At 44.1% G+C, this 23,708-nt stretch overlaps 2 protein-coding genes across 3 annotated transcripts in view; one reads left to right on the top strand and one right to left on the bottom strand.

Moving 5' to 3' along the window:
• Positions 1-1,192: 1,192 nt before the first annotated feature.
• On the bottom strand, positions 1,193-22,484 carry RANGAP1 (Ran GTPase activating protein 1). Of its 2 annotated transcripts, XM_055808328.1 has the most exons (17): positions 22,341-22,475; positions 21,592-21,629; positions 20,023-20,160; positions 18,676-18,803; positions 17,737-17,796; positions 16,920-17,099; positions 15,667-15,801; positions 14,356-14,514; positions 14,055-14,168; positions 12,474-12,573; positions 11,866-11,950; positions 11,339-11,480; positions 10,805-10,918; positions 10,372-10,474; positions 8,485-8,573; positions 6,532-6,653; positions 1,193-2,062 (listed from the first exon to the last, which is right to left on the bottom strand). In XM_055808328.1, exons 3-17 carry the CDS (start codon positions 20,132-20,134, stop codon positions 1,993-1,995), a joined length of 1,713 nt encoding a protein of 570 aa, XP_055664303.1. In that variant the 5' UTR covers positions 20,135-20,160; positions 21,592-21,629; positions 22,341-22,475; the 3' UTR covers positions 1,193-1,992. The 2 variants fall into 2 exon arrangements, with proteins under 2 accessions (XP_055664303.1, XP_055664304.1); XM_055808329.1 differs by lacking the exon at positions 21,592-21,629 and having other exon boundaries at positions 22,341-22,484.
• A 184-nt stretch (positions 22,485-22,668) lies between these two features.
• ZC3H7B (zinc finger CCCH-type containing 7B) overlaps positions 22,669-23,708 on the top strand; it is a 52,574-nt gene continuing 51,534 nt past the window's right edge. Inside the window, exon 1 of the mRNA XM_055807613.1 lies at positions 22,669-23,349. The gene's annotated coding sequence lies outside the window, so the exon portion shown is untranslated. The remainder of the gene's footprint in view (positions 23,350-23,708) is intronic.

Raw genomic sequence — 23,708 nt, 5'->3', positions numbered from 1 at the left:
CAGGCCTCTGTGCAAGCAGCAGCATCCCTCTGACCTTTGCAGGCTCCTTTGGACAGTCTCACACACCCAACACGCTTTATGGGACCCTTAGCTTGGTCTCTGCATCGCATTTTTCTCCATGACCCTCCTCCAGGGCAGAGGGACATGAAGAGCAACAACAGGCAAGGGAGCTTCAAGGAAAGCTACACTAGGTTCAAGGCTTACAGAAAACACAGATTCTTTTATGGCTGTTTTGTCCTCAAGCTTGTAGCAAAACTTAACAGATCGGCTTTTGCAACAGAGAGCTGAAGGAACATAATGGGACAAGGCAAAGGAGGCAGGGCTTTAATGAAGGGACACTACTCTTACACAAAGACCAGCATGTCCCCTGTCAGAGTAACAAGACACCACTTTCCTGACCCTGCCGGGTCACAGCTGCACAAAACTTCCCACAGCCACCCCAGTTTCACCAGTGGTTGCCTTGAACAGGACCACAACCTGGAGGAATTCAAGCAGAGAGCGTGTGCAAGTAGGTGTTGCACATACCATGCACTTTATTTCAATCCAGTACCGCAAGCAGGTCTTGTACATACCAAATACTTTTTTTTTTTTTTTTTCAATCCAGTGCCCCACGCCCCTTTTTCCCTCTGTGGTGCCTGCACACCCTGGGAGTTAACACCAGTTTTTCCTGCATTTTGGCCAAGCACGTGCACCCTGCCAGCTGTGGTCCACATTGCCTCACAGCAAAGGGACAGCAAACCCCATTTCCTTGGCTGCTTCCTGGTACTAGCCCTATTTATTCTGCATATTGATGGTAAGGTCAGCTAAGTTAGGATAAAGAGTCTCCTGCAACTGAAAACAAAGAAAGGAACAACTCCTTGCTACCTAAAGAGATGTGTTGGTTTGCAAAGGCTTGAAAGAAGCGGCAGAACCAGCCTCTAAGCTTGTGTACTCAGGAGTGGTACAGGCAGGTACTGCAAGTACATAGGCACACAAACTATCCTCCATACAGAGATTTAGGGGCAGCTCCTGCTACTCCTTCAACACAAGAAAAAAGCACAGCCCTACCCAAGAAAAAACAGCACAGCCCTCATTTTTGAAGCTCTTACACATGCTCAGCTTTCAAACATGTGAACAGTGCACAGAGTCCCAGTGTTTTGTCAAAGGGAGGAGAAAGGGCACACATATTACATAGGCATTTCGTGAATTGTACTCATTTCCAAACCAAGCCTATTTAATTAGGAAGAGAAGGGAAAGGGACAAGAGAAGGGTAGGAAGAGGGAATAACACAGGCAATGGCAAAAAAATTTACAAGAAAAATATGCTTGCTCCCTTAAGCAATGGCCACCAGGGTCAGCCACACTACACAAATATTCCAAGCCACAGCAGCAAGGGAGTAGTATATTAAAATACAGATCAGCCACACACTGCTTTTGACAAAAGGACTTGAAAGAAGAAACAAAGGGGAGCACACCTTGCCCCTCTGAGCCGGCAGCAGCAGAAGGGGGTCAAGCACTCCCCCGGCCTAGAGAAGCAGGGGCAGCAGCAACGTAGCCTTCCTCTTGCACGATGCTGAATGGTATCAGGCAGGAGTCAGTCCAATAAAACAAACAAACAAAACACACACACAACTGGGTTGATCCCGATGAGAGCACTTCTGGGCCCCGTGTTAGCCTTGGCACACCCTTGCCAATGCAACCAAAGTGGAGAAATCTTCAATTCATACAGAGCTCAGAGCAGCACTGACTTATTCTAGCATAAGCACTTGCCCTGCAGACCAGGGAGTCACTTCATGAGTAGAAAAAAAAAATTCAGCAGGATTTGTCCAAGTTTATGGAAGCAGAAGGAAGGACAGACCTCCTACAAAGGGGAGGGGAAAAAAAAAAAGAAAAAAAAGGAAGAAGGACAGCATGTCTGTATGGGCTCTGGGATCATCTCCCACCACGCAGTTCTGAGTTCTCTGCTGACAAGTCCTCTGAGGAGGGAAGGGCACAGCAGCACATCTCTTGTCTCTTACAGCTGGTGGAGAGTTTGTAAGAGCATGTGGCGAGCAAATGAACAGGAGTCAAGAGCACGGTTTGGTCTGTGAAAAAGACAAGAGAGATATTTAAATGCTACAAAGTAGTTATTATAGTATTTTATTTGCTCATTCAAAGTTGGATATCTCAAACATACTGGGCTTATGCCCAAAAGCCTGCATTTTTTCCCCTTGTTTATCTGTTTTCAAGCCATTCCCTCATTGCTGCGCTGATCTCTGCTTCCTATTTAGAGCTCGCTGTGGAAAACTCTCCTGTTGCTGAGTTAGAAAGACAACAACCAAGAATCAGAGCATTTATTTCCATAGGTACAAAAGTCAACAGTAGATCTTTCGATCTCTGCAGCCCCGTCTCATTTTGGGTAGAATGAAGTGGATGGGGGGGGTGAAAATTCCCATTCCTCCCTTCCAGCAAGGATTATTTTTAGTATAGCTCCACAGTTTAGGGCCACCAAAACACAGAAGACAAGTCAGCTCATACTCAAACCTTCTCACCAGGTCTCCTGCCATCTAGGACCCAATAATTAGTTCGGTCTCAGCGCTTTTTAAGTCTTTAAAAGAGGCACTATAACCCTCCTGCCCTCCCCACCATGGCCAAGAAACACCTGACTGGCTCTGCTGGGCCATCTTTCTGGGTGTCTTACGTATAGCCCACAGAACCTGCAGAGCACCATCTGAAAGGGCCTGGCCCAGAGACTGCAATAGCAAGGCCTACCTTACGCAGAATAACCTGCTCCTTGAAACTAGATGAAGGAAATAAAGTCACAGAAGAGTTAACACAGAGCTAAGTTTCCCTAACATTTCCATCACCTCCCAGTAACACATATTTCTGTTTCCATAGGCTAACTGTTCTCTAAGCATCACCACAACTAATCATCTGTATCCACCCATAAGGGAACTTCGTCCAATAATTTTAATCCAGTGTTCTCCACTGTTCTGAGAACAGAAATAATTAGTTTTACCTCTTTCCCACCGCAGCACAGAAAAATAACCTTGATTATTAATAACAGTCAAGTCCACTCAATTTGTGAAAGTGTAAGCCGAAATAAAGACTGGAATATCCAGGTAAAAGCAAGAAGTTAGTTTCTAGATTTATAGCACATGGGCAATAGCTGCAGAGCTTGTTTGGTATAGGGCTCCCTGTCTGCTGCAGTTTAACAGAAACACATCCTGGAGAAGAGTTAACCCCTTTTATTCCCCCCAAGAGCCATTCAATGCCCCACACTGGACAGACAATTACAACTTGCAGTTTCTCTTCAAAGTGGCTGGGTGAGATATTTCAGTGACCATCCTTGGAAGACCCAGCCCTGTTTGCAGTGAGCAGGCTGATTCTGCCTAGGCAGCTCCCCGTTTTTGGAAGTCGAAAGGATGATGATGTTGATGACAGCCATGCTCCCTCAGCCTCCACTGCTAACACCACGCCTCCTCTAACACTAAGAGCCTCCTTTTACTTGCTGTGGAGTTAGAACTACCTGCTGCTCTGTGCTACAGACTGTTGAAAGAGGCCAGTGATATCATCCAATCCAACAGTAAAGAACAGTAAACAAAATCCCCAAAAACCCAACACTTAAAGGAAAAAAACCAAACACCACCAGCTCCAGCAAGTCACAAGCAGGCAGGCCTTCACATACTTCCAGTGTCTCCACCTAAAAAAACTACAGAAAAGCACGTGTGGATTCACAGCACCCTCTTGTGTCCAAAAAAAAAAGAGAAAATAAGGACCCACACCACCAGACTAAGATGGATGCTGCTTACAGTCTACCCACAATTTTATTTTTGAATGTGGAACGCTACCAATAACATCACAATCGTCACAAAAGAAAGGAGAATGACTATGCCAGAAGCCAGCCCCTTGCAACAAAAGGCAGCAGAGCTCTACCTAAACAGCTGCAAGAACTTTACAGCTCTAGAGGCCCAAACAGGCTAACTGCAATCCTAAAGGAGAAACCTAGAAAATATCACAAAAACTGCACACCAGTTTGCTGCAAATGAAGAACTCCTGGGTTTGACAGAGTAGAATTAGATTTGTTTCAGAAACAGAGCCCAAGTGAGCTCTGCAAATTACTAAGTTAACCAGTTAAAGGTTTGATTTAAGGTTAGAGTATGATTTTATTCTGACTGAATTCTACGGAAAGACAATGGGTGCAGGTTAATTGAGAAGTTGTTTTAACTGGACTTTGTGGTTCTTTAACTGTTATTTTCTCTCCAGGCAACTGTAAAGGATTTAATACTTGTTCTCCTTGCTCCCTTATGGAAAGCATTTTAATACATACATATATTTATAAAACATAAAAGTATATTGCTTGTACATAGTGTTGATTTCATTACGATGCACAGAACTTGAGTTTCCCCATATCAAACCATGCAGAAGGGTTTCCAAATCAGAGGAAGCTTCAGCTCCAAGAATTTCACAGCACCAGGGACACTACAGGCTTGGCATTAGCACCCTTACATACCAAAGGCAGACAGTTCTGCCTTCTACTGTGAGATGCTCTTGGCTCTCACACAATTTTTCAGAACCTTTGAACAATCTCACACTTTCAGAAAGAGATTTCCCGCTCCTGTAGTGAAACGCTGGCTATAGATTCAATGGAGTTTTTATTAATTAAGATTAGATTTTTACTCTTGTCATATACAGCATTATGTACAGATGAAAGACATTCATTGGTATTTTTCAGACCTGGAGCCTGGGAGAGGCCTACATACACACAGAGAGGGACACAAGCATCTTTTGTGAGCAAGTTTGTCTAAAAGGACATGTCAAGTTGAGTTATGAGGCTACTCTAGGCACTGGAACCTGACATAAGCAATTAGAAGGGTCAAATGCACTGAACCAAAGTCCCCTTTTTCTGTGTTTCCAGCTCCAAGTGATTTAAATCCTCTGTTTGGAGGGCTGGGGCTGACAGATACTATGTGGTACTTGTTTAGATCATCAGGCACTAGTTAGGCCTGACCCAGCTTGAAGCAAGCCATCACTTTCTTCACCTTTATTCTAGGGCTGGTATTTAAGGCTGTACATATCTACTTAACCTGCAAGCAAGATCACAGGTACAGGCAGCAATGAAGGAAACTGCAGAAATGCAGTCATCTGTCTGGGCAACTTCACACTGCAAGCCCTGATACTTCTTCCTTAAGCATATGATGGAGTTGGAGGTATACTTGTGCAGTTGGTAAAGCATATAGTCATTGGCTTGTAAGTGCCTAATTCTTAGCCTGACCAAGCCAAAGACAGGAGAGCAGTCAAACTGTTCTGCCAGAAGGGCCTCTGGGTTAACATTTACACATGTGTACTAAACAAGCTAGTGGATTTATTTTCTAAACCTGACATTAGCATGGCTGGTTGATGGAAACATATCACTGCTACACACCAGCTTTGACAGCTTCAGCCATACCAATGCCTGGAAAAATTCTCTTCCCTTATCCAAACTGGCCTGCTTCTAACCCCAGGAGAACCAAGAAAAGACTGACTACCAGTATCTGACTGCATCCGCATCACCCGTGTCTCATACTGACCACAAGTATTTGACGTCTCTACCTTTCAGCAGCAAGAGATCTTAAGCATCTGCATACTACCCATACCACAAAAATCAGGAAGGCTTAAGCCTCATTCTGGAACCTGTTAAAAAGCTGCTCTCACCCTATATGGCCACCAAGCTCCAAATGGATTTCAGACCTCTGCTGGTTTTGCCTCAGGTGACGGTTTTGGACTGTTTCTCCTCTTGACTGCAGAGTAGCATTTAATCCTTCCTCTCCTAAGGGAAGGTCTATTTGGTGTGCTTTTCCTGAGTCTCATCAATGCTGAAGTTCACACCGATTTAATCTAGTAGAGATACGGCTTCTACAGCTATCGCATTTACTACACTATGCTTTAATACATCAAAGAAACTAAAGCTAGTGGTGGCAAGGGTTAATTCTATACCTATACTAGAAGTAACAGAGGCAGGCAGTACAAGCAGCTTCTCCAATGCTTATGCTCTCAATTTAGTTCTCAGAAAAAAATAAAGCACTAACCTTGTTGCTGTTACAGTAGCAAGTTTCATTTGGAAACAAATTCAGTCTTTGTGTTTTGCAGCATTTTGGTCTGCTGGTGTTCCAGTGTTACAGAGCATGACAACTGAAGAGCTCTGCTGACCCTCATACTCAGAAGGATAATTTAGAGGGTACAGTTAGATCCAGCGTACTCAGAGTTCACTCAAGCAGTGGCTAGAAACCCAGCAGGTTTCCCTAAGCTTGGAGCACCTCTTCTGTGACTGGCATTAGCAGTCTCTGCTTCAGAGCCAGTCAGCTGCAATGCTGGCTTCCTTCTTTAGGATCAAGATATTTATTATTTTCTTTTACTCTAAACCTTGCATTCTGGAGTAAGCAAGATAGAAGTAGAGATCCATTAAACTGTTAATCCTTAATTTCAGAACAGGTAATTAGTGGGCTTTAACAGAACAGCTTGCATGTAGCTATTAACCCTCAAACAGTTTCACTAGCTCCCACAGAGAAGACTGCATGGCAAGTACAATACTCACTTTGTGACAAAAGCTGAGAGAACTGGGGCCAGGGATTTAGGGAAATAATCCTGCTGGACCATATGGTTCAAGGTCATAAGAATACCATAGAGGCTTGGGACAGCTTTGATCTTCTCTTCACTCTGAGAAAAAGGACAAGAATCTGAAGTCAGACATCAGGATCACTACTTTATCTAATCCACTGTATTTCAGAGGCAATGAATTCTGTTGAATGAAGTGCTCCCACACATTGTAGCAGAAAGCTGGTCACTAGATTAAGTACAACTGTTCCTCAAGACAGAATGTAGCCAATTCCATAGCCCCCCAGCACTAGCAACTGAAATAAAGCAGCATCAAGAACATTCTAGTATTTATCAACTGACAGCAGTAGTAACGGGGAAAGGAAAGCAATAAACTTATAAGTGAAACAGCCAAATCTCAGATGCCCCATGTCAAGAGTCATCTCCCAAGGAATTTCAGACTTCAAAAAATTCAGTTGCTTTATTTTTCTTGTATTATTCTGTAGCTCATTTTTATACCATCTCCAGTTTTTTGGCAGGCCTCATCCAGAACTTGATGCAGTATTCCTAGAACTGGTCTCACAATTACATGAAAGACAAAGCTAATAATCACCTCCCTGCTTATTACATGAGGCTTAAGTTATTCTTGTTCCTGACATGATGCTAACTTACATGTCCCAACTCTTAAATTATTTTTCATTTATTTCTCCACTGCCATTTCAACTAAAGCTCTTCATTCTATAGACAGGCTCTAAACCTGTGTTCCTAGGCATATGTTCTTGCAGTTCATTGTGCTAAGAATCTGTTGCTCATGTGCTTCCAGCTGTGTGGAACAGAGTGGAAGCTGCTCCCTCTCCACACATGCCTAATTCATCCACAGTCCTTTATACCACAGATGACAATCAGCTGGCTGATCCTCAAGGGCTTTACTATCAATGCCACCTCCTGGCCTGAAAGAACTCTCCCCAAGCACAAGTCTGTGCTTTGTGCCCCATGCATATTTGCTGTTTTCTGTACTGGTAAAGAGGTAGGTAGTAGTCCCCAAAACAAGTATTCTGCAAAACAAAAAGCCATCTCGGGTTCTGAGCAGTGGGAAGCTCAGCACTGGTCCAACCACCTTTCTCTGTGTTCATTGGACAAGTGATTTTTAGGAAATTAAGATGTAGCCAAGCATGTCAACATTGTCTGTACCCCAAGCTGGATATTATCAGAAGGAAATCCATAAACCTAATAAAGAGCAGGCTGCTATAACAGGTTATGGCTGTTCTGTGGTCTAGAATTGTCTTGGTCCAAGCTTCCATTCTCATCTTCTAGGTCTTGAGGCAGTGAGAGGCATTAACCGTTGTAGCACAAGTAGGCAAAGGCACTTAAGCTTCTCCCCAGTCACTTCACCAAAAGTAAAGCTACAGGTACTCTAATGCAACACACAAGTTTCCTACTGACCCTCCATCTTTTCTTGGAAGTTTATTCCCTGTAACTATGTATTTAACACTAGCATTTGGCAAAGATACTCCAAAGCATGAAGTTGAATGCTACTGATCTAGCATAAATAGTTTGATATATATTTTTGAGCCATCATGTAAGATGCCCTAAAGGACCACATTAACTAACAATATTGTAGATTAGACTCCTGGACATGGCTTTTTTTTTTTTTTAGACACCACAGTCCAGTAGCAGCACTATTTCCTTACCTGACCCTCCTTACCTTTAGGGGATGACCAAGAAAGCAGAACATATTAAGCAGAAGAGGTATAAAGAGCTGACACCTCCTTCATACTAATGCAACCTTGCAATTTCCAATTTCTGCTGGACCTGCAGACTTCCATTGTCCCTGGGCATCAGGCATGCACAGGCACCCAGCTGCTTCCATGGCAACATAATTACCCAAAACCCAGTCAGTCTGGTCTTTGACAGCCTAAAGAGACCATAACTTAACTCTTTCCTGCTTCCCCACCTTAAGTAGTCCCATGTGTATCAAGAGACTTGTGATGAACGCATCTGAATTAAATGTGGCAGAAGTGAAGGCTTTTCTCATCAAGGCATCTAAAAGAAATAACAATGCATCATATTAAACAATACAAAAAGGGATGCTGTTACAGACTAAGATCAAGACTGACAATACAGGACCTCAATGAATATCAACCGTAAAAGGAGTTTTGGAAGGTAGTATCTGTTAAGATTCCAGTTGTCACTACAGGGACTAGGTATAATCTCTAAAACACCGAGACAGGTGAAACCCAGTCCTTAAGTACAAGGCCTAATCAAGGGAAAACCAGAAACAAAAACCCAACAAAACCCACAAAAAAGCCCCGAATTCCCACACTGCCAAGCTTCAGATCCTATTTGAGCTCAGTCCTATGCAGCACAATGCTCTACTCAATGCATTTGAACATGCATGCTATGTGCATACATGCTTATACATATATTAATATAATCAGATGAAGTAAAACAAGAGTTAGGGCCATAACATTTTAAAGGCCAGCAATTCACCTTCCATTTGAAACCTCAGAGAATAAGGACACCTTAAGAGCTTGTTCAGCTGTTTTTCTGGGCTCCCTCAAGACCAATGTTCTGCAATATTGCAAAATACAATGTTGCAAGCTATAGGCAAACCAGTGCTTTAGCTTCTCATGTCTGTAAAGTAGGCAAGGCACCTGTTCTGACCTCTGACCATTCTGGTTTCTTAGAATGGGCAGAACCCACTAGAGCAGCTGTAGAACAGTGTCAGACATTAACCAGGATCTCACTGTCAGCTGACATTACCTTTTCTGGAAAGTAATTGCCAGGTTCTACCTTTCCCTCAGGAGCAGGAGTAGTAAAGAACAGCTACATTCATATACAAGCACACTTTGGACAACAGGAATATCCTGTGCTCATTTTTCACTGGAGACAACTCATAATGGGCATGAGCCAAGGCCAGTACTAGCTCAAAGAGATGCCAACTGACTATTTTTGGCTAACTGGACCCGTAACCAACTGTACAGATCCATTACTTTACTGATTTACAGATAACAGCTAACAGTTTCACCACATCTATGTATTCCAAACTAATAAATTCCGAGCTAAGGAAATGCACGTTTGTTTGCAGTAAATCACTAAGTGGTCTTAAAAATAATTGATCTAATTCTTTTGGACAATATTGTTAGGTAGCTCATGTATGGGAGAACTGTACCACTAAGACTGAAAAAGTTGGAAGTCAGTGGTCAGATGCCTAGGATCATTCAGAAATTCCTGTTTCCAAGTGAGAACATGAAGGGATACTATTAGTCCACACAATCAGACCTAATTGAATCAGTGCTCCACAATACACAGAGAGGAACAGTCCTTGCCTGTACATTTTCTGTGCCATGCCCCATGTTGCAAATCTCTGCTTCCTAAAGAAATTAAAGATGTTTCAGACTGGTAAGAGACATTAACTAAGAGGTCTCTCTTTACACTCTCTTAATACTACATGGAGAGGCTACTTCCTGGAAAACATTTTCAATAAATAGCCTTGAAAAAGTAACTGACTTTGGAACACAGAACTACTGGCCTTTGACAGCCTAGCACCAAGGAGATGCAGTAAGGGCAGCATAGATCCACTGAAGACAGCAACTACAACAAACACTCAGCATCAAGCTTCAGAAGCACGAGATATGCCGAGTTCAGAATGAATCTCTACTGTCACTCCACAGAACAGCATGGCACAGCTTGGTACTTCATTTTCTGGGGGGAGGCAAACTGCTGGGAACAAAACAGTCCAATGGCCTGGCCCATTGGCCCAGGGGCCTTCCTTTGCACTGCAGTGGTGTCCTTGACACTGAAGCAAGTCACACCACTAAGTGAAGAAAGGCCCAGTCACCTGTTGTTTCATGCACTGCTGTTCTCACTGGGGCTTCATCCTTGAAGACTGATGATATCCTTAGGAGAGTTGAAACTACCTTTTCTACATCAGCTGTATCTGTCTGAAAAGAAAAAAAACAGGGACCATTCAGTTCACTGCTCACCAGCTACAGAAGATGGGTCTCTGCTAGGGCTGTGACAAGAATTACATCCTTCAGATGAAGGACATTAATTTTTCCTTGGCCATATCACAAGGTGTAAGCAATACTGAAATAAAGTTACTCTACGCAGAAGCTCTGGTGCCAGTACAAGGATGAATTGCATCATCTGCTTACATAAGGCTCCTCAGGATCACTGGGGAGATGATACAAATCTAAGTCTCAAGAGAGAAAGTTATCACCTCTGGGGATTAAATGATTCTGAAAGACAATCAAGCACAGAAGCTCACCTACCTGCTGAGCAATCATTACGGAACACTTTGGTCCTAGTCGCAGCAGCTTCTCTGGTGATGGGAAAGCAAGGAATGTGGCAATGTCCACAGGAGGAGATGGCACTGGAGTTGAATCCTAAAAGAGGCAGAAACCTTTTCAAGTTTGGTCTTGAAAGTAAATTGGTTCAGCAGCAAGGGTACATAGGACAGGTACATCAGGTCAGGATTTGTTCTGTTTGAAAACTATTTGAGGCTGGAATGAGCCCAGAGTTGGCACAGTCAGAACATGCTAGCACAACTGCATGGCATTGCACTTACAATGTTTCCACCACTTTTCTACACATTTGTTACAACTGCTACAAAGCCTTTCCCTCCATGTACGTGTGCACATAAATATGTTTTACTGAAGTGTGCAAGTCATCTGTTTTCTTCCTGTGTTATCTCCCTGACTGTTTCTACAGTGCCAGCCCACAGGGAATGTGAATGCCTGCCAGCACTCCAAGTTCAGACTCACTTCAGATCTCACTTTTACTCTTTTTCAGCTGAGGAAGCTTACCTGTGAATCAATTATCTTCTTAGGAGTCAGTGACTCCTGTTCTCCCTGTCCTATCTCCTTTAGCTGTTCCTGTTCCTCCTCCTCCTCTTCCTCTTCCTCCTCCTCCTCTTCATCCTCCTCCTCCTCTTCCCCTTCATCATCACTAAGGATTGATTAAAACATTATGTTAATTACACACCTGTAATTCCTGTACAGTTGAACTCAACTTTTTTCGAGAACAAAAAAGCAATCTCCCCTCAAGTATTACTGCAAGAAGTTAATCTCCATCTCTAACACAGGCTTCAGCCACCCAGCTGACGATGGCAAGCAAAGAGCAAGGAATGCAATAGATAACTAAACACTAAGTCCATCAATGAAAAGACGACACAAGGCTTATCCTGCTTATGGAACCCTTCAACTGTGCTCCACACTGCACACTCAGACCAGTGTTCTGAGTGTTACAGTTCTTGTTTTAAGATGTAGGTGAATGAAAACATTGATGAGAATTGTCAGAAAATTCCCAATTTAAACTCTGGTATGCTGCTTACCTCAAAGATCCCAGCACAGCTGCCATATTGAAGCCTTCAAGGATCTCCTGGAGTTGCTCACATCCCTCTTCTCCCAAACAGTTACCTGGATTGACAGAAGAAAGGAAGCAGACTTAATAGATATACAGCAAAAGCCTCATGAACTTATGTACATTCTTGTTTATCTCTTATTTCTGAAATTGAAAAGTTGTCAGTCATTTCTACATAACACCTTAGAGGCAGCAATGCAGACTTCAGTCTTCAGTTATCAGAATCAAACAGTTGTTAAATAAATTTCAGCAGCATTGCACAATAGCTGAAAACAAGCAAACCCCCTAATTTTCCAGTAAAGTTTTACTGAAAACAGCTATAGGTATTAGGCTAATCTTTGCACCTCAAGACATACTGAAACTGCTTAACTTTAACAATTAACTGAGTTCATGGCTTAAGAAAACTTCCAGGATCTAACTGCTTCCTGTCCCAAGGTCATCCAAGTTCAGCTCAGAGTACTTTTTTTTTTTAAATGCTGACAATTGCAAGACTAGAATATATGATACTGTCAACATTCTTCCTAGTGGTTTCTTGTTGGGATCAGACTAGACATACTTTAATCTAACAAATTTACATACCATTGAGATCCAACTTCTCCAACTCTGCCTTATCTTCAATAACTTCAGCAACAGTCAGAGCAGCATCTCGTTTGATCTCACAGAAGGACAAATTTAGTTCCTAAGAAACAGAACATTTTTTTGCACAATTCCTATTAACATCTACCATCCCGATATGCTTAATGTGCTCACAAGTGTTCAGGGAAGACTCATCTGAAGACGCTCCTACCAAAAGTAGTATTTTTAATTGGAAATAATACCCGACACCTACTCCTACTTCATATACTTAACACAGACATGTTGAAACATAGTGTTATTAAGAGCAGCCCTACTGAAGGTAGCCATTTTACTAAAATAGCTACAGAGACCACACCATTCTGACTGCTGCCCTAGAAGGTAGCAGACATTTCAGTCCTTAGTAATCATTTGACTGGAGACCTTCGCTTATTCAAGAGCATTCCAGAATTCACACACCAGTAAGTCTTATTGAAGAAAGGTAGTTACTATCCTAAATGGACTGTATACTTGCTTTTGAACACTTCAGTTGGAAGTTAAGGCCTTCAAAAAACAAACTACAAGTGATACTACTTCTGATAAACACAGCCAGCAGAGAAACAGTGTGGACAAACTAGTAAGAGTAAAGTTACTGAACAGCCAGACATCATACCCCACCATTCCACACTGCGCTCAATCAGTCCTTTCCTGATAAGAGATTTAATATTAACAGCAAAAGGGAAGCAGTCCTTGAACGGGATGAATCAGCTATGATTGCTTCATGCCACCTTCCCTTAGCCACTTCTGCTCTAGAAAAAAAGGATTTAACTTCTGGCTGTTCACCTCAATACCCCCATTAGAATCCTTACTTAAGTTTTCCTGGGAGATTCAGATAAGCTCCAGTAGAATCAGCAGAAGCCTGAGCAAGGGATCTCACACCCTAAAGTACCAGGTTCATATACATAAATAAGTATTAGCAAGCTGAATTTTTGTCTTTGACTGTAAACTTGCAAGATTAAGAATTATGTGTTCAGCATATGTCCCAGTGCAGTTGTGATCCATGGCAGGTGTTTCTAGAGATCCTAGCTTACTTATATTACTGGCTGGAATTAGGCCTGTCTAGAACATTGTCAAACGGAAGTCCTGTGCAAATGCTTGTGTGGGAGGCTATGGTATTGCCAAAACCCTAAAAATATCTGGACCTTTGATACGTGTCCTAAGAAAAAACATGAACTGTATGAACTCAGAAATGCTAGAGATTACAAGCTATTTAAGAGGAAAGTCTCTGTTCCCACTCATGACCCTCTAAGAAGTTCCAAAAGCAGATACTTCCATTGTCAGATTTCTTGATTAGCACTTGCTGAATTGAACCAACAACTTCAAAAAAACATCAAGCCGAGTCTAAACAGACCACTGGTACACTTCCATGTAGAACAGCCTTAGGTGTACATGGCAATGCCACTGATCTACAATACAGCTTACTGCTTTCGAGTTGTGAATCCCACTTTAAAATAATCAGAAGTAGTAGGAGAATGGACAGAAAAACATGAAATGGGAAACTAGGCATTTTCAAAACAGATTCAAAGCTGAACAGCAAGACAACAATACCTTTAATTTATGAAGCCCTTCTTTAATAGCATCAGCAATAGCAACAGCGCCCTTTGAACGCACCAGGCAGTCTCCAAAATTGATCACTTCAATCTGACGAAGTGCCTTCAGAGTCTGCAAGACAACATATTTCAAAATACAGACATGCAAGTAAATGAATGTCCTATTACTCCTGAAAGGCCAGCTTTTCCACTGCAACATGGCATGTGGCTCCACCAACCCAGAGGTGCTAATGCCAGCTATATTTGAGAAGACTGGGAGGCAGAAGACAAACCCAAAGCAACAGCTTAGAACAACTCACCTCTGCCATGGCCATAGCTCCTTTCTCTGTGAAGGTGTTGTCATTCAAGTTTATAACCTTAAGCAGTGGGTTGATAGCAAAGGCCTGGGCCAGTGCCGTGATGCCAGGATGGTTAATTCCATTCTGTGGCATATGGACCTCTTCTAAGGTCCCAATGATCTGGGAAAGGATGTACATGAAAAAAGCTCTTAGGAGACATACTTCAACACGGTATAGTGCTCCACTCTAGTATTTGCTTTATTTTCCCTTGAACTCAAGACTCCATTAGTTCTTCTACACAGAATTATTTACCAGCAATTATGTCACAAATCAAGCAAAATTGCAGGCTCATGGCAATCAGATCAACACAAACCCCTAAGTCACAAGTAGCACCCTCCCAGCATGCTTGCTCTAGATGCCTTAAAAAAAGAGCTCTTCACCTGGGGCTCAACACTGAAATAGACCAAGCAACATCAATGGATATGGCATTTTTTCTAATTAAGTTCTAGATTTTGCCCTGACTGCAGAAGCAAACCAGTAAGATTAGTATAAACACTGTTCATGGACTAAACAGCGTGTCACAAAACACAGTAATGAATGCCATTTTAGTAGTGCCACTCAGTCTGAATTTCTCATGAGCCACTTTGTTATGCACCTTAAGTATTTAAGAATTCTTATTTTTGCCACGATCACCAATTGGTCAAAATCACATCCAGCAGCTCTACAAAAAAATAGCCTATAATCCCTAATACCATTGTTAATATACCTAACAATATGCATTATAATTCAGAAGTCACTTTTAGCTGCAATGGGGAAAGAAGAGGGAATTAGGTGGCACCAACCACAATGAATCCTCTTCTTCCAACAAAAGTGCAATTTGGTCAGTGACAGCTAGAGAAGGCTACATAGCATTTAAAGCCCTTACATGATGATCCTAGCAAAACCACTACATTTTTGCCAGATGATTGAATAACTAGGCAAAGTAGTCAAGAGGTCAGCTGGTACACCCAACCCAGTGCCAAATAAATTAGCAGCAGGAGGAGGAGGAATAGGATGACTATTAAGTTACTCAGGAGATCCTATTTCTCCCTCAAGCCACTACTTTACACAGCCACTAGTTATGTGTTTGGAAGCCTAGGTCACAGAAACATTCACTCATCAATTCTAATTGCACTTGAAGATTCCAGTTTCAGCAAACATCAAGACTTTAGTCAACCAAGAACCAGCCACTGCCTCCAAGCTGAGGCAAGCTCTGTGTGCATTACCTTTAACATTGGTACTTAACATACCTTGCTCCAGTTTGCTGTGAAGAAGCTCTGGTTTGGTACTTACCCCAAAGGCTTCAGCCAGCGCAGTAGCACCATCATTCTCCAGACGATTTCTGCCAGCTACAAATACTTTCAAAGCAAGAGGCTTGCCCTGGGCACTTGATTTCCTATGACACTCTTTCAGAGCAGCTGCCAATATCTAAAGATAAAACAAGCAATTTATACTGCCTCAGCAACTCATTCTGAAGGAATCCAAGTGTATTTTGTATATCCAACTCAAGAAATACTTCAGTGACAGTTGAAACATACCCACTTCTACAGTGGGATATACACTATCACTGACTACAATACTTGCACACTATGGTCTTAGGCAAGTGATAATTTTGCAACACTAGGACACACTGACTCCATTAAGAACATTTGATTCTTAAACAGGCAAACATGTAGGGCCTTAGTGATGATGACAGTCCCAGTTTTCTGCCTCATCCAACAGGCATCTCTTTAGCGGCAGGCTCAGTAATACTGTTCTCTCAAATGCAAGGCTACTAGCTCCCTTGACATGGAATCTAACTTTTAAAGATAGAACCCGTTTTCCTATGCTGGAAAAACAGATGAGCTTTTCATACTTCAGAAATTTACCCATGAAAACATGTGGAGGGAAAGGATCTCAAGACTAGAGAAAAGGAAGAACAGTCTCATTAAGCTGAAGGGAAATGCAAACTCCTTCAAGTGGGGAGGAATAACCTAGATCACTTGCAGCTGGTCAAGGGAAGTGATCCTTTTCCTACACTCAGCCCTGTGAAATGCACTCAAGTACTTGCATCCACTTCCAGGCTCCTACATAGACATGCAAAGGTGAATCTAAAGGGTTCCAAGGATGATTAAGGAATTGGAGAATTTTTCCACACTGGGTAAGTGCTGAAAGCTGGGATTATTAAGGCTGGAGAAGATAAGGTTCTGGGGGAGATCTTATTCATATGTAAGAAAAGCCAGAGTAACAGGATGAAGAAGGTGGTGACACACAAACCAGTGTGAAGAAAATTCCATTTGAACACAAAAAATTTTTTTACCGTGAGGGTTGTTAAACACTGGGATTAGACTACCCAGAGAGCCTGTGAAGTCTCCATTCTCTGAGATATCCAAAACCTGACTAGACACAGCCCTAAGCAACCTCGTCTAGTTGCCTTGAGCAGGGGAGTTGAACTAGACAATCACCAAAGATCCCTTCCAACATCAACCATTCTGTGATTCTGCATAGGGTAGTCTGAAGCCAAGTCCTGGCTCTGACCTCATTCCCAAAAAGGAGACAGCCCTTACCTTGCCACCACCAATGCCCATGCCACAGTTATTGAGCTTGAGTTCCTGCAGGGTGTAGCACACAGGGCTCTTCAGCAGTGCCTCAAAGCCACGCACACCATCTGGCCCAAAGGCATTGTCACTCAGGTCCAGCTCCACCAGCTGGGCTCCAGCAGTGATGAGTGCATCCCCCAAAGAGATCTGCAAGGTAACAGATGGCAGTGGGTGGGAAGGAGGGAGTGGATTGACTTTTAGTGACAGTAACACTGCAGCAGCTAGGTATGACAGTGACGCTGCAAAAAATTTCCACTTTGAAGACATTTGGCAAAGCTGCATTGGGAAATAAAACTTCGCACAACTTCTCTAGCTTTAGCTGTAAATTAAGCTAAAGATAGCTATAAGGCAATTACCAAGAAGTTATCCCAGCCCTTTAGGTCAAATACACGATTTTCAAAATGAGTTTCCCCCTTTACCCTGCTAAAAAATAATTTTCATTCTATTGAGTTTATGCTCTTGCTTCACTGGACTCAAGTAGGCAGGGAGCTCTGTAATATGCTTGGAAGAGATGGCCATGTCCTTTTATTTAGAAAGCTTAGTTACCATTCTATCCAGTGACAGGCTTCTTCACTAGTTTGGACTTGCATTTGGCCTTTTATCAACTGTTCTCCATCTCATACAAATGGAGCAGAAAAGAATCACTCACCTGGGACATTTAGCATTAAGAGCATAGAGAAAGATCAGCTCTGTGCTAAAAAAACATCATACTCCCACAAAAAGCATGAGAAGGTGAGAAAAGAAGTTATATTAGTCAGAATTCTCAGATCTAGTTTTCACTTACCAAAGCAGGAGGTATCTCAGACCTTAGTCTCCCTGTGAACATGTCACTCCAATGACACCTCTAAGAAACACAGATAGAAACCATTAAAATATTTAGGACAACACAATTGTACAGAAGTTTACACATACAAGCTGCATTATATTACTGGGGACAGCTTAATACTGTCTGCCTTCCCTTGGGTTTGTCATTTGATTGTACTAAAGAGCTATGAGAACTAACATTACAATTACTTCACTTGCAAGGACATAAATCCACTGAAATGCACATTGTAAATAACACTATACAAGACTGCTTGCTTGTACTCAAGCTGAAATTATTTTCTGCTGAGAAAATCGCCACAGGAAAAATCAGCAGGAAACTGAAGGATACATTAGGAATGCAGATTTTAGTAAGGTATGGAGCTCAACAATCAGAACTGGCTGGAAAAGCCACCTTTGGGTGACTAACATGAATCATTATTTCATACTCTTCTCCTGCAATGGACAGTGCCTCTAGCAGCACAGCATCCTCCTAGCATTAGGCTAGAACAATAGTAGGGAAACAGCTTAGAAAAGCCTCCTGATGCATTTTCTCCATTATTTCTTCCCTATTCAGCCCTTCTCCAGAAGGAAGATCTCATCCAGCTTTCCATTAGAACTTTTTGTTGCCACAGTTTGTTTACAGATGCTGCCTCTGCAGAGAGGCTCTTTGCACAGCTTCCCAGCTTTAAGACTAGAAGCCTTCTAAACGGGAAGAGTTACGAATGCAGAAAGTGTTCCCATTATCCCAAAGTCCCCAAGTTCTGCCATGTTTTCCTATGATTCTTCTTCCTACTGGAAGAACCACCAAGCAAGCTTTGAGGCTAACTCAAGGCAGGCTACTGCAGGAAGAGCATAGATAGGCCTTCAGTATTTCTACATTACTTCTTCCCCTTTACCATTTCCCACTCAAGGATCTCACCTTGAGCTCCGATTTCTTCTCCAAGGCTTTGGCAATGACCTTTGCTGCCTCCACACCCACTGTGTTGCCTTCCAGACGCAATGCTTCCAGACCATCAAATTCCTCAATTTGCTTGATCACTTCTTCAGCTGCAAAAAGCATATAGTCTAGTGGCCTTTTAACTATCACCTCAGGTACCACAGTAACACCGATGCAGCAATACTTGCTCAAGCCTACCCTTAGCAAAACCAGATGATCATTATCTGAAAGAATCCTGGAACAGCAAAAGGAGCAGCAGAGCTAAAGTGTCAGGTCATTAGAGAGTGTTCTCTATTCCCCACCCTGCCTTTTCATAATTTGTTTCTGGTACTGTTGATAGCCATCCTCCTATTTGCAAGAGTAAGTTTCCTTACTTCCTAAGTAAGATTCCTCTGCCATTCAGCACACTGTTTAGGAGCTAGAGTGCATATGTCTACAAAGATGCAAGGACTAAGCTTAAAGTTGATGAGAATTGATGCCACATCAACAGGAAGAAGTTCTCACTGGCTGACAGAAGTAGATGCCTATTTAGCAAGCATGTCAGGGTGGAACAATTTAACTCTACAGTAATCCTATGCAATACACAGGAGCAGGCTGCAGACTCTTGTATCAATGGGCACGTGTTATCATTCCCAAGCTCCAAAGACTTTCCCCACAGTTCAGTGGCTTTGCACTACTAAAACAGCATATAAAAAAGCACCACCTTTGGAATCAATGAAAGAGGTACGCACTATAGCAAATAACCTCTTTGAAGAGCATGCTGTTTCTTGGTGTGGCAGAAATGTTGATCTAAGACTATAAACACATTCTCCAGGTATTTACTATACTAGCAGCCACTGCAAAGCTTTCTTACCTGTGAAACACATACCAGCAAGAGATATTCCAGAAAAAAAGTCTAACAAATTGGTCATAATTTGGAAAGAAACTGGACTACTGCAGCAGACTAACATATCAGCCTGTTTGTTACTCTGTGCAGGTCTTCGAAGCATCTACTTGTTTGAGGAGCTGTTATCCAATTGCTTACTGTTTTTAAAAGAAGCACCAACTTCTAATGCACAGTGACTGTTAAAAGACTTTGTGTTCTCACCAAGAAAACAAGAACTACACATCAGGGAGCAAACCCCCAATACTGCCAACTGTAATACCACCACATCAAAGCAGGGCACAAGAAGGGAAGGCAACACTGCTATCAGAAGCGGCTGTAGCCAAACCCCCCTTGCATCGCAGCTAGTATTATGACTTGTCCATACAGAATTAGCATCAGGTTTACTACAAGACTTCAGAATTTCAGTGAGACACTTCCCAAACACAAGGGTATTTTTCTCTTACCATCTTCAGCTGTATTGAGTTTAAGGCTCTGGCCTTTGAAGCTCAACTGTCCGCCACCCACTTGGGTTTTGGCAAGTGACTCTGCAAGCTTAGTGATGTCTTCTGATGCCATTTTTCTGCTTTTCCCAGTGCTAAGAGCTGCCAATTAAAAGAAATCATTAACATAAGAAAAGCAAACTACAATATATAATCTGTATGAATAATTATATTTATTTGAACACTGTGGGTTTTGTTCCCAAGATATCCAATTGAGTTTTCAGTGTCATTAGTGTTTTCCCCACTAGCTCACTTATGACAGCTAGGCTAGATTAACATTCCAAAGCCAGCCAGTCATGTGGTGTTGATTCTTCCAAAACTGACAGAACTTGGGTTTCGATGGAGTTGTTACACTCCATAAATAACCAGTACCTAAAACTATGGATTAAGGCCACTTTAAGACATTACTCTTTGCACAACAATTTTACAACTCAAACATAACATTTCTGTCCCCAAACCCCATCCCTTAATTATACACGCTGCACATTTCCCCTGTTATCCAAAGCAAGCTAGAATGAAAACAGCTGTTTTTCCGTTTCAGTGATATCCCCAGCAGTGCCCTTGTCAGCACAGTTCTAGAAACACTGAGTTGCTGAAAACATCATCAGGTTTGTGGGTTCTCTTTCCTTTCCAATGTCCCACACAGATTCATCACACTCATTAAACGGGATGATCTTACACTGATGATTGATTAGCAAACATTTTGCCTTGAGGCACAAGTTTGAAGCTAGCCATGTCTAGTAGCATCTGCATACCATTATTTAATGAACATCAATCACTGCATGAAGTAACTGGCCTCCATTCATTCAGCAGGATAAATGGAGCATGTTTCTTAACCCCTGCTGGCGTAAAAGACTACATACAACTAGCGTTTAGAAGCAACATACTTATAAAACAGACTTCAGGTGTCAGAAGGGATAAAGGTTCATTCCTACAAGAGCAAACCGATTCCCTTCCATTCTTTTCTGACTTAGAAGTGGCTCCATACACTTGCAACTCTGTGCTTAACAGCACTGGTTTTAAAATGCCCCATAAATGCAAGTTGGATGTACATACTTTCCTCCTGATACCTAGCTGTGAAGCCTTCAGCTTTCCCAGAGCACATCATCTCTTCAGTTTTCATTAACTTTAGTGTTACTTTTGGACACGGGGAAAAAACCCAAAAAGTCACCAAAGCTGATCAACATCACTTGTCTCGGATGACTCTCCTCTAACATAGATGCTGCCAGTAGAAAGACACCTGCATAACTTACTCCACTCCTACCAGGCATCTGTTCACCTAGTTCAATTATTAGTTTTGCTTTTAAACACCTTATCGCTCTACTGTTTAAAAAGTTAGTTCTATTTCACTATGGTGCTCTTCCATACTTTAGAGGCATACACACTCCCTTTGCATCTCTTTCCCTTAAATCCCCTTTTACTGTCTCTACCTTACACACAGGCTCTTCCTAATTTCAACACCAGGAATTCATCACCACAAACCGGAGCAGACTTTATTGCCAACATGTTAACCACACCCAGTTGTCAACCTACCAGACGTCTCTTCACTTCTAGTTCTTCCCCAGGGAAAGCTTTAAAAAAAAAATTAAATTGAAAAGTGGGTACGTTTGGGAAATAAAACCAAGATCTGGAAACGCCTGAAGAGCGGTTTCCGCCTTACTTATGGACAGTACGAAGATGCAGGCTTCCTGACGGTCAAAAAAAGCTGGTTCAGCCGAACGTTTTAATTAGCCCCCGCAGCGGCTACCTGCCGCGCTGCCCTGAGGAGAGGCCTGCTCTGCCCTCCCGGCAGCGGAGGGCCCGGCCCCGGCAGCGCCGGGTGACAGCCCAAGGTTACCCCGCGGCCAGCCCGGCAGCGCGCCGCGCCGCCCGCGGAGCCGCCGCTGCCCCCCCGAGGAAGCCGCCGAGCGCCGGCCGCGCCGCCACCTGCTCCCCGCGGCGGCCCCCGCGCCCCCCCCCGGCCCCCGCCGCCCCGCTCCCGCCCCCGCCGCGGGTAGCCCCCGCCGTGCCGCGTGGCGCCCGGCGCGCGGGGAGAGCGGCGACGCGGAGGGGGCTCCCGCGGCCGGGCACGCGCGACCTGCACCCGCGCGGGGGTACTCCCGCCTGCGCGTGGGAGGGCCGCGAGGGGTTCCCTCCCCGCCCCCCCGGCGCGAGGAGCCGGGGCGGCGGCAGGAGGGGGGGTGTGGGTGTGTTAGTCCGCTGGATCGCCTCACCTCACGCGCACCCCCCGCCCCCGGCCACCAACGGCGGCTGCCACCTCCCCGCCCCGCCCCTCCCCTCACCTCCGCGCCCGCCGCTGGCTGCCGGGTAAGGCGATCGAGTGGCGCCCGCCACAGCCCTCACGCCGCCGCCACCGCCGGGGACGATGGGTGAGAAGTGGGAGGGGGGGAGGCGGAGGATTTGAAAGCCGGCAGTTTTGCTTCCCCCTTCGCGATTGGATGCGCCGCGTGACGTTCCGGGGGTGCCCCCGCCCCGCCCCACGCCGGATGCCGTCGTGCCGCAGCCGGCCGGCCTCGCCGTGCGTGGGCGGGGCTACGGGGCCCGCGCGGCGCCGCCACCCGCGGGGCACGGCGGGACGTGCAGTCCTGGCGGGGAGTACCCGGCATGCCTGGCGCGGAGTGCATCCGTGAGGTGGCGGCCCCGGGCCTGGGCCGCGGCCTGCACGGGGTCCTCCGCCACCCGCGTCTGGTGGTGTGGGTGAGGCCGTGTGACGCCGGCCCGTGTCCCTGCCCACGGCCACCCCTGCACCTGCCGCTCCAGGGCGCGGGCTCTGAGGTGCGGCAGCTGTGCCATTGGTCTCAGAGGGCCGAGTGGGTCTGTGGTGTGCACCCCAGCCCCTGTCACAACAGGCGCTCAAGGAAGATGTCGCCGGAGGAGCTCTGAATTGCTCTGCAGGCTGCCCGGATACCCACAGATGAGACATGAGTGCCGCCTTCTGTGAAGCCTTGTTTAGATAATGGCCCTGCAGATCTCATCTTCGTACTTGTATGTAATAGACAAACCTTTCTGCTAAGGAAAGCGGTTCATCCAGGAGTGCGCAGTCATCCCTACTCAAGGATGCAAAAGGCATCAGTTCGCTTGACAGCTTCGTGCATACATTGTGTGTGACATTTTCTTCTGGAGTATAGAAATAAAAGTACATCTGATGGGACAAGGTGAGCTGTGCATACACCTGCTTGTTACAGCAGTGTTTGCGCAGGTCCTCTTAACCCAATCTCTCCTCTCAGAGTGCCAACTTACAGCTACCATTTCCAGTGGCAGCTGCAGATACCTGGTGAGATCAGTACTGAGGTGGGTAATAGGCTGGATTTATTCTATTTGGTCCCAAAATATTGTAAAGGCATTTTTCATTCTCTCATAGTTCTCCAAACCGTGGTTTTGAGAAACGATTGCAAATGCTTATATGGACCCAGGAAGACTGTCACTAATTGGCAATGCTGGGTGACCTGGGAGACTCTGTTGAGGTTGAAGGGCATGGTAGACCTTCTTTTTTCTGGGGGAGTACAAAAAGCAATTAAGTTTCTTTATGGAGCATGACAGCTGAAAGAATAAAAGCCATAAACTGGTACAGCAGCCAGATGGGAAAACTGAACAAAATTTAACCCATAAATAATAAGAGGAGTTTCTCTTGCAACTAAAAGAATATTGCA

Source organism: Falco peregrinus, chromosome 6 (genome assembly GCF_023634155.1).
Source record: "Falco peregrinus isolate bFalPer1 chromosome 6, bFalPer1.pri, whole genome shotgun sequence".
Classification (NCBI taxonomy): domain Eukaryota; kingdom Metazoa; phylum Chordata; class Aves; order Falconiformes; family Falconidae; genus Falco; species Falco peregrinus.
Note: the sequence above shows the minus strand (reverse complement) of the source record. Positions and strands in the feature narration are given on the sequence as shown.

Excerpts from the sequence above, each read along its gene's own strand:
- RANGAP1 (XM_055808329.1), bottom strand. The coding sequence starts at position 20,134 with ATGGCATCAGAAGACATCACTAAGCTTGCAGAGTCACTTGCCAAAACC. Across the intron at positions 17,100-17,736 it reads CTGAGATACCTCCTGCTTTG|ATCTCTTTGGGGGATGCACT; the intron begins GTAAGTGAAAAC and ends GTTACCTTGCAG. Across the intron at positions 12,574-14,054 it reads AAGGGCTTCATAAATTAAAG|GAACTAAATTTGTCCTTCTG; the intron begins GTATTGTTGTCT and ends TCTGTTTCTTAG.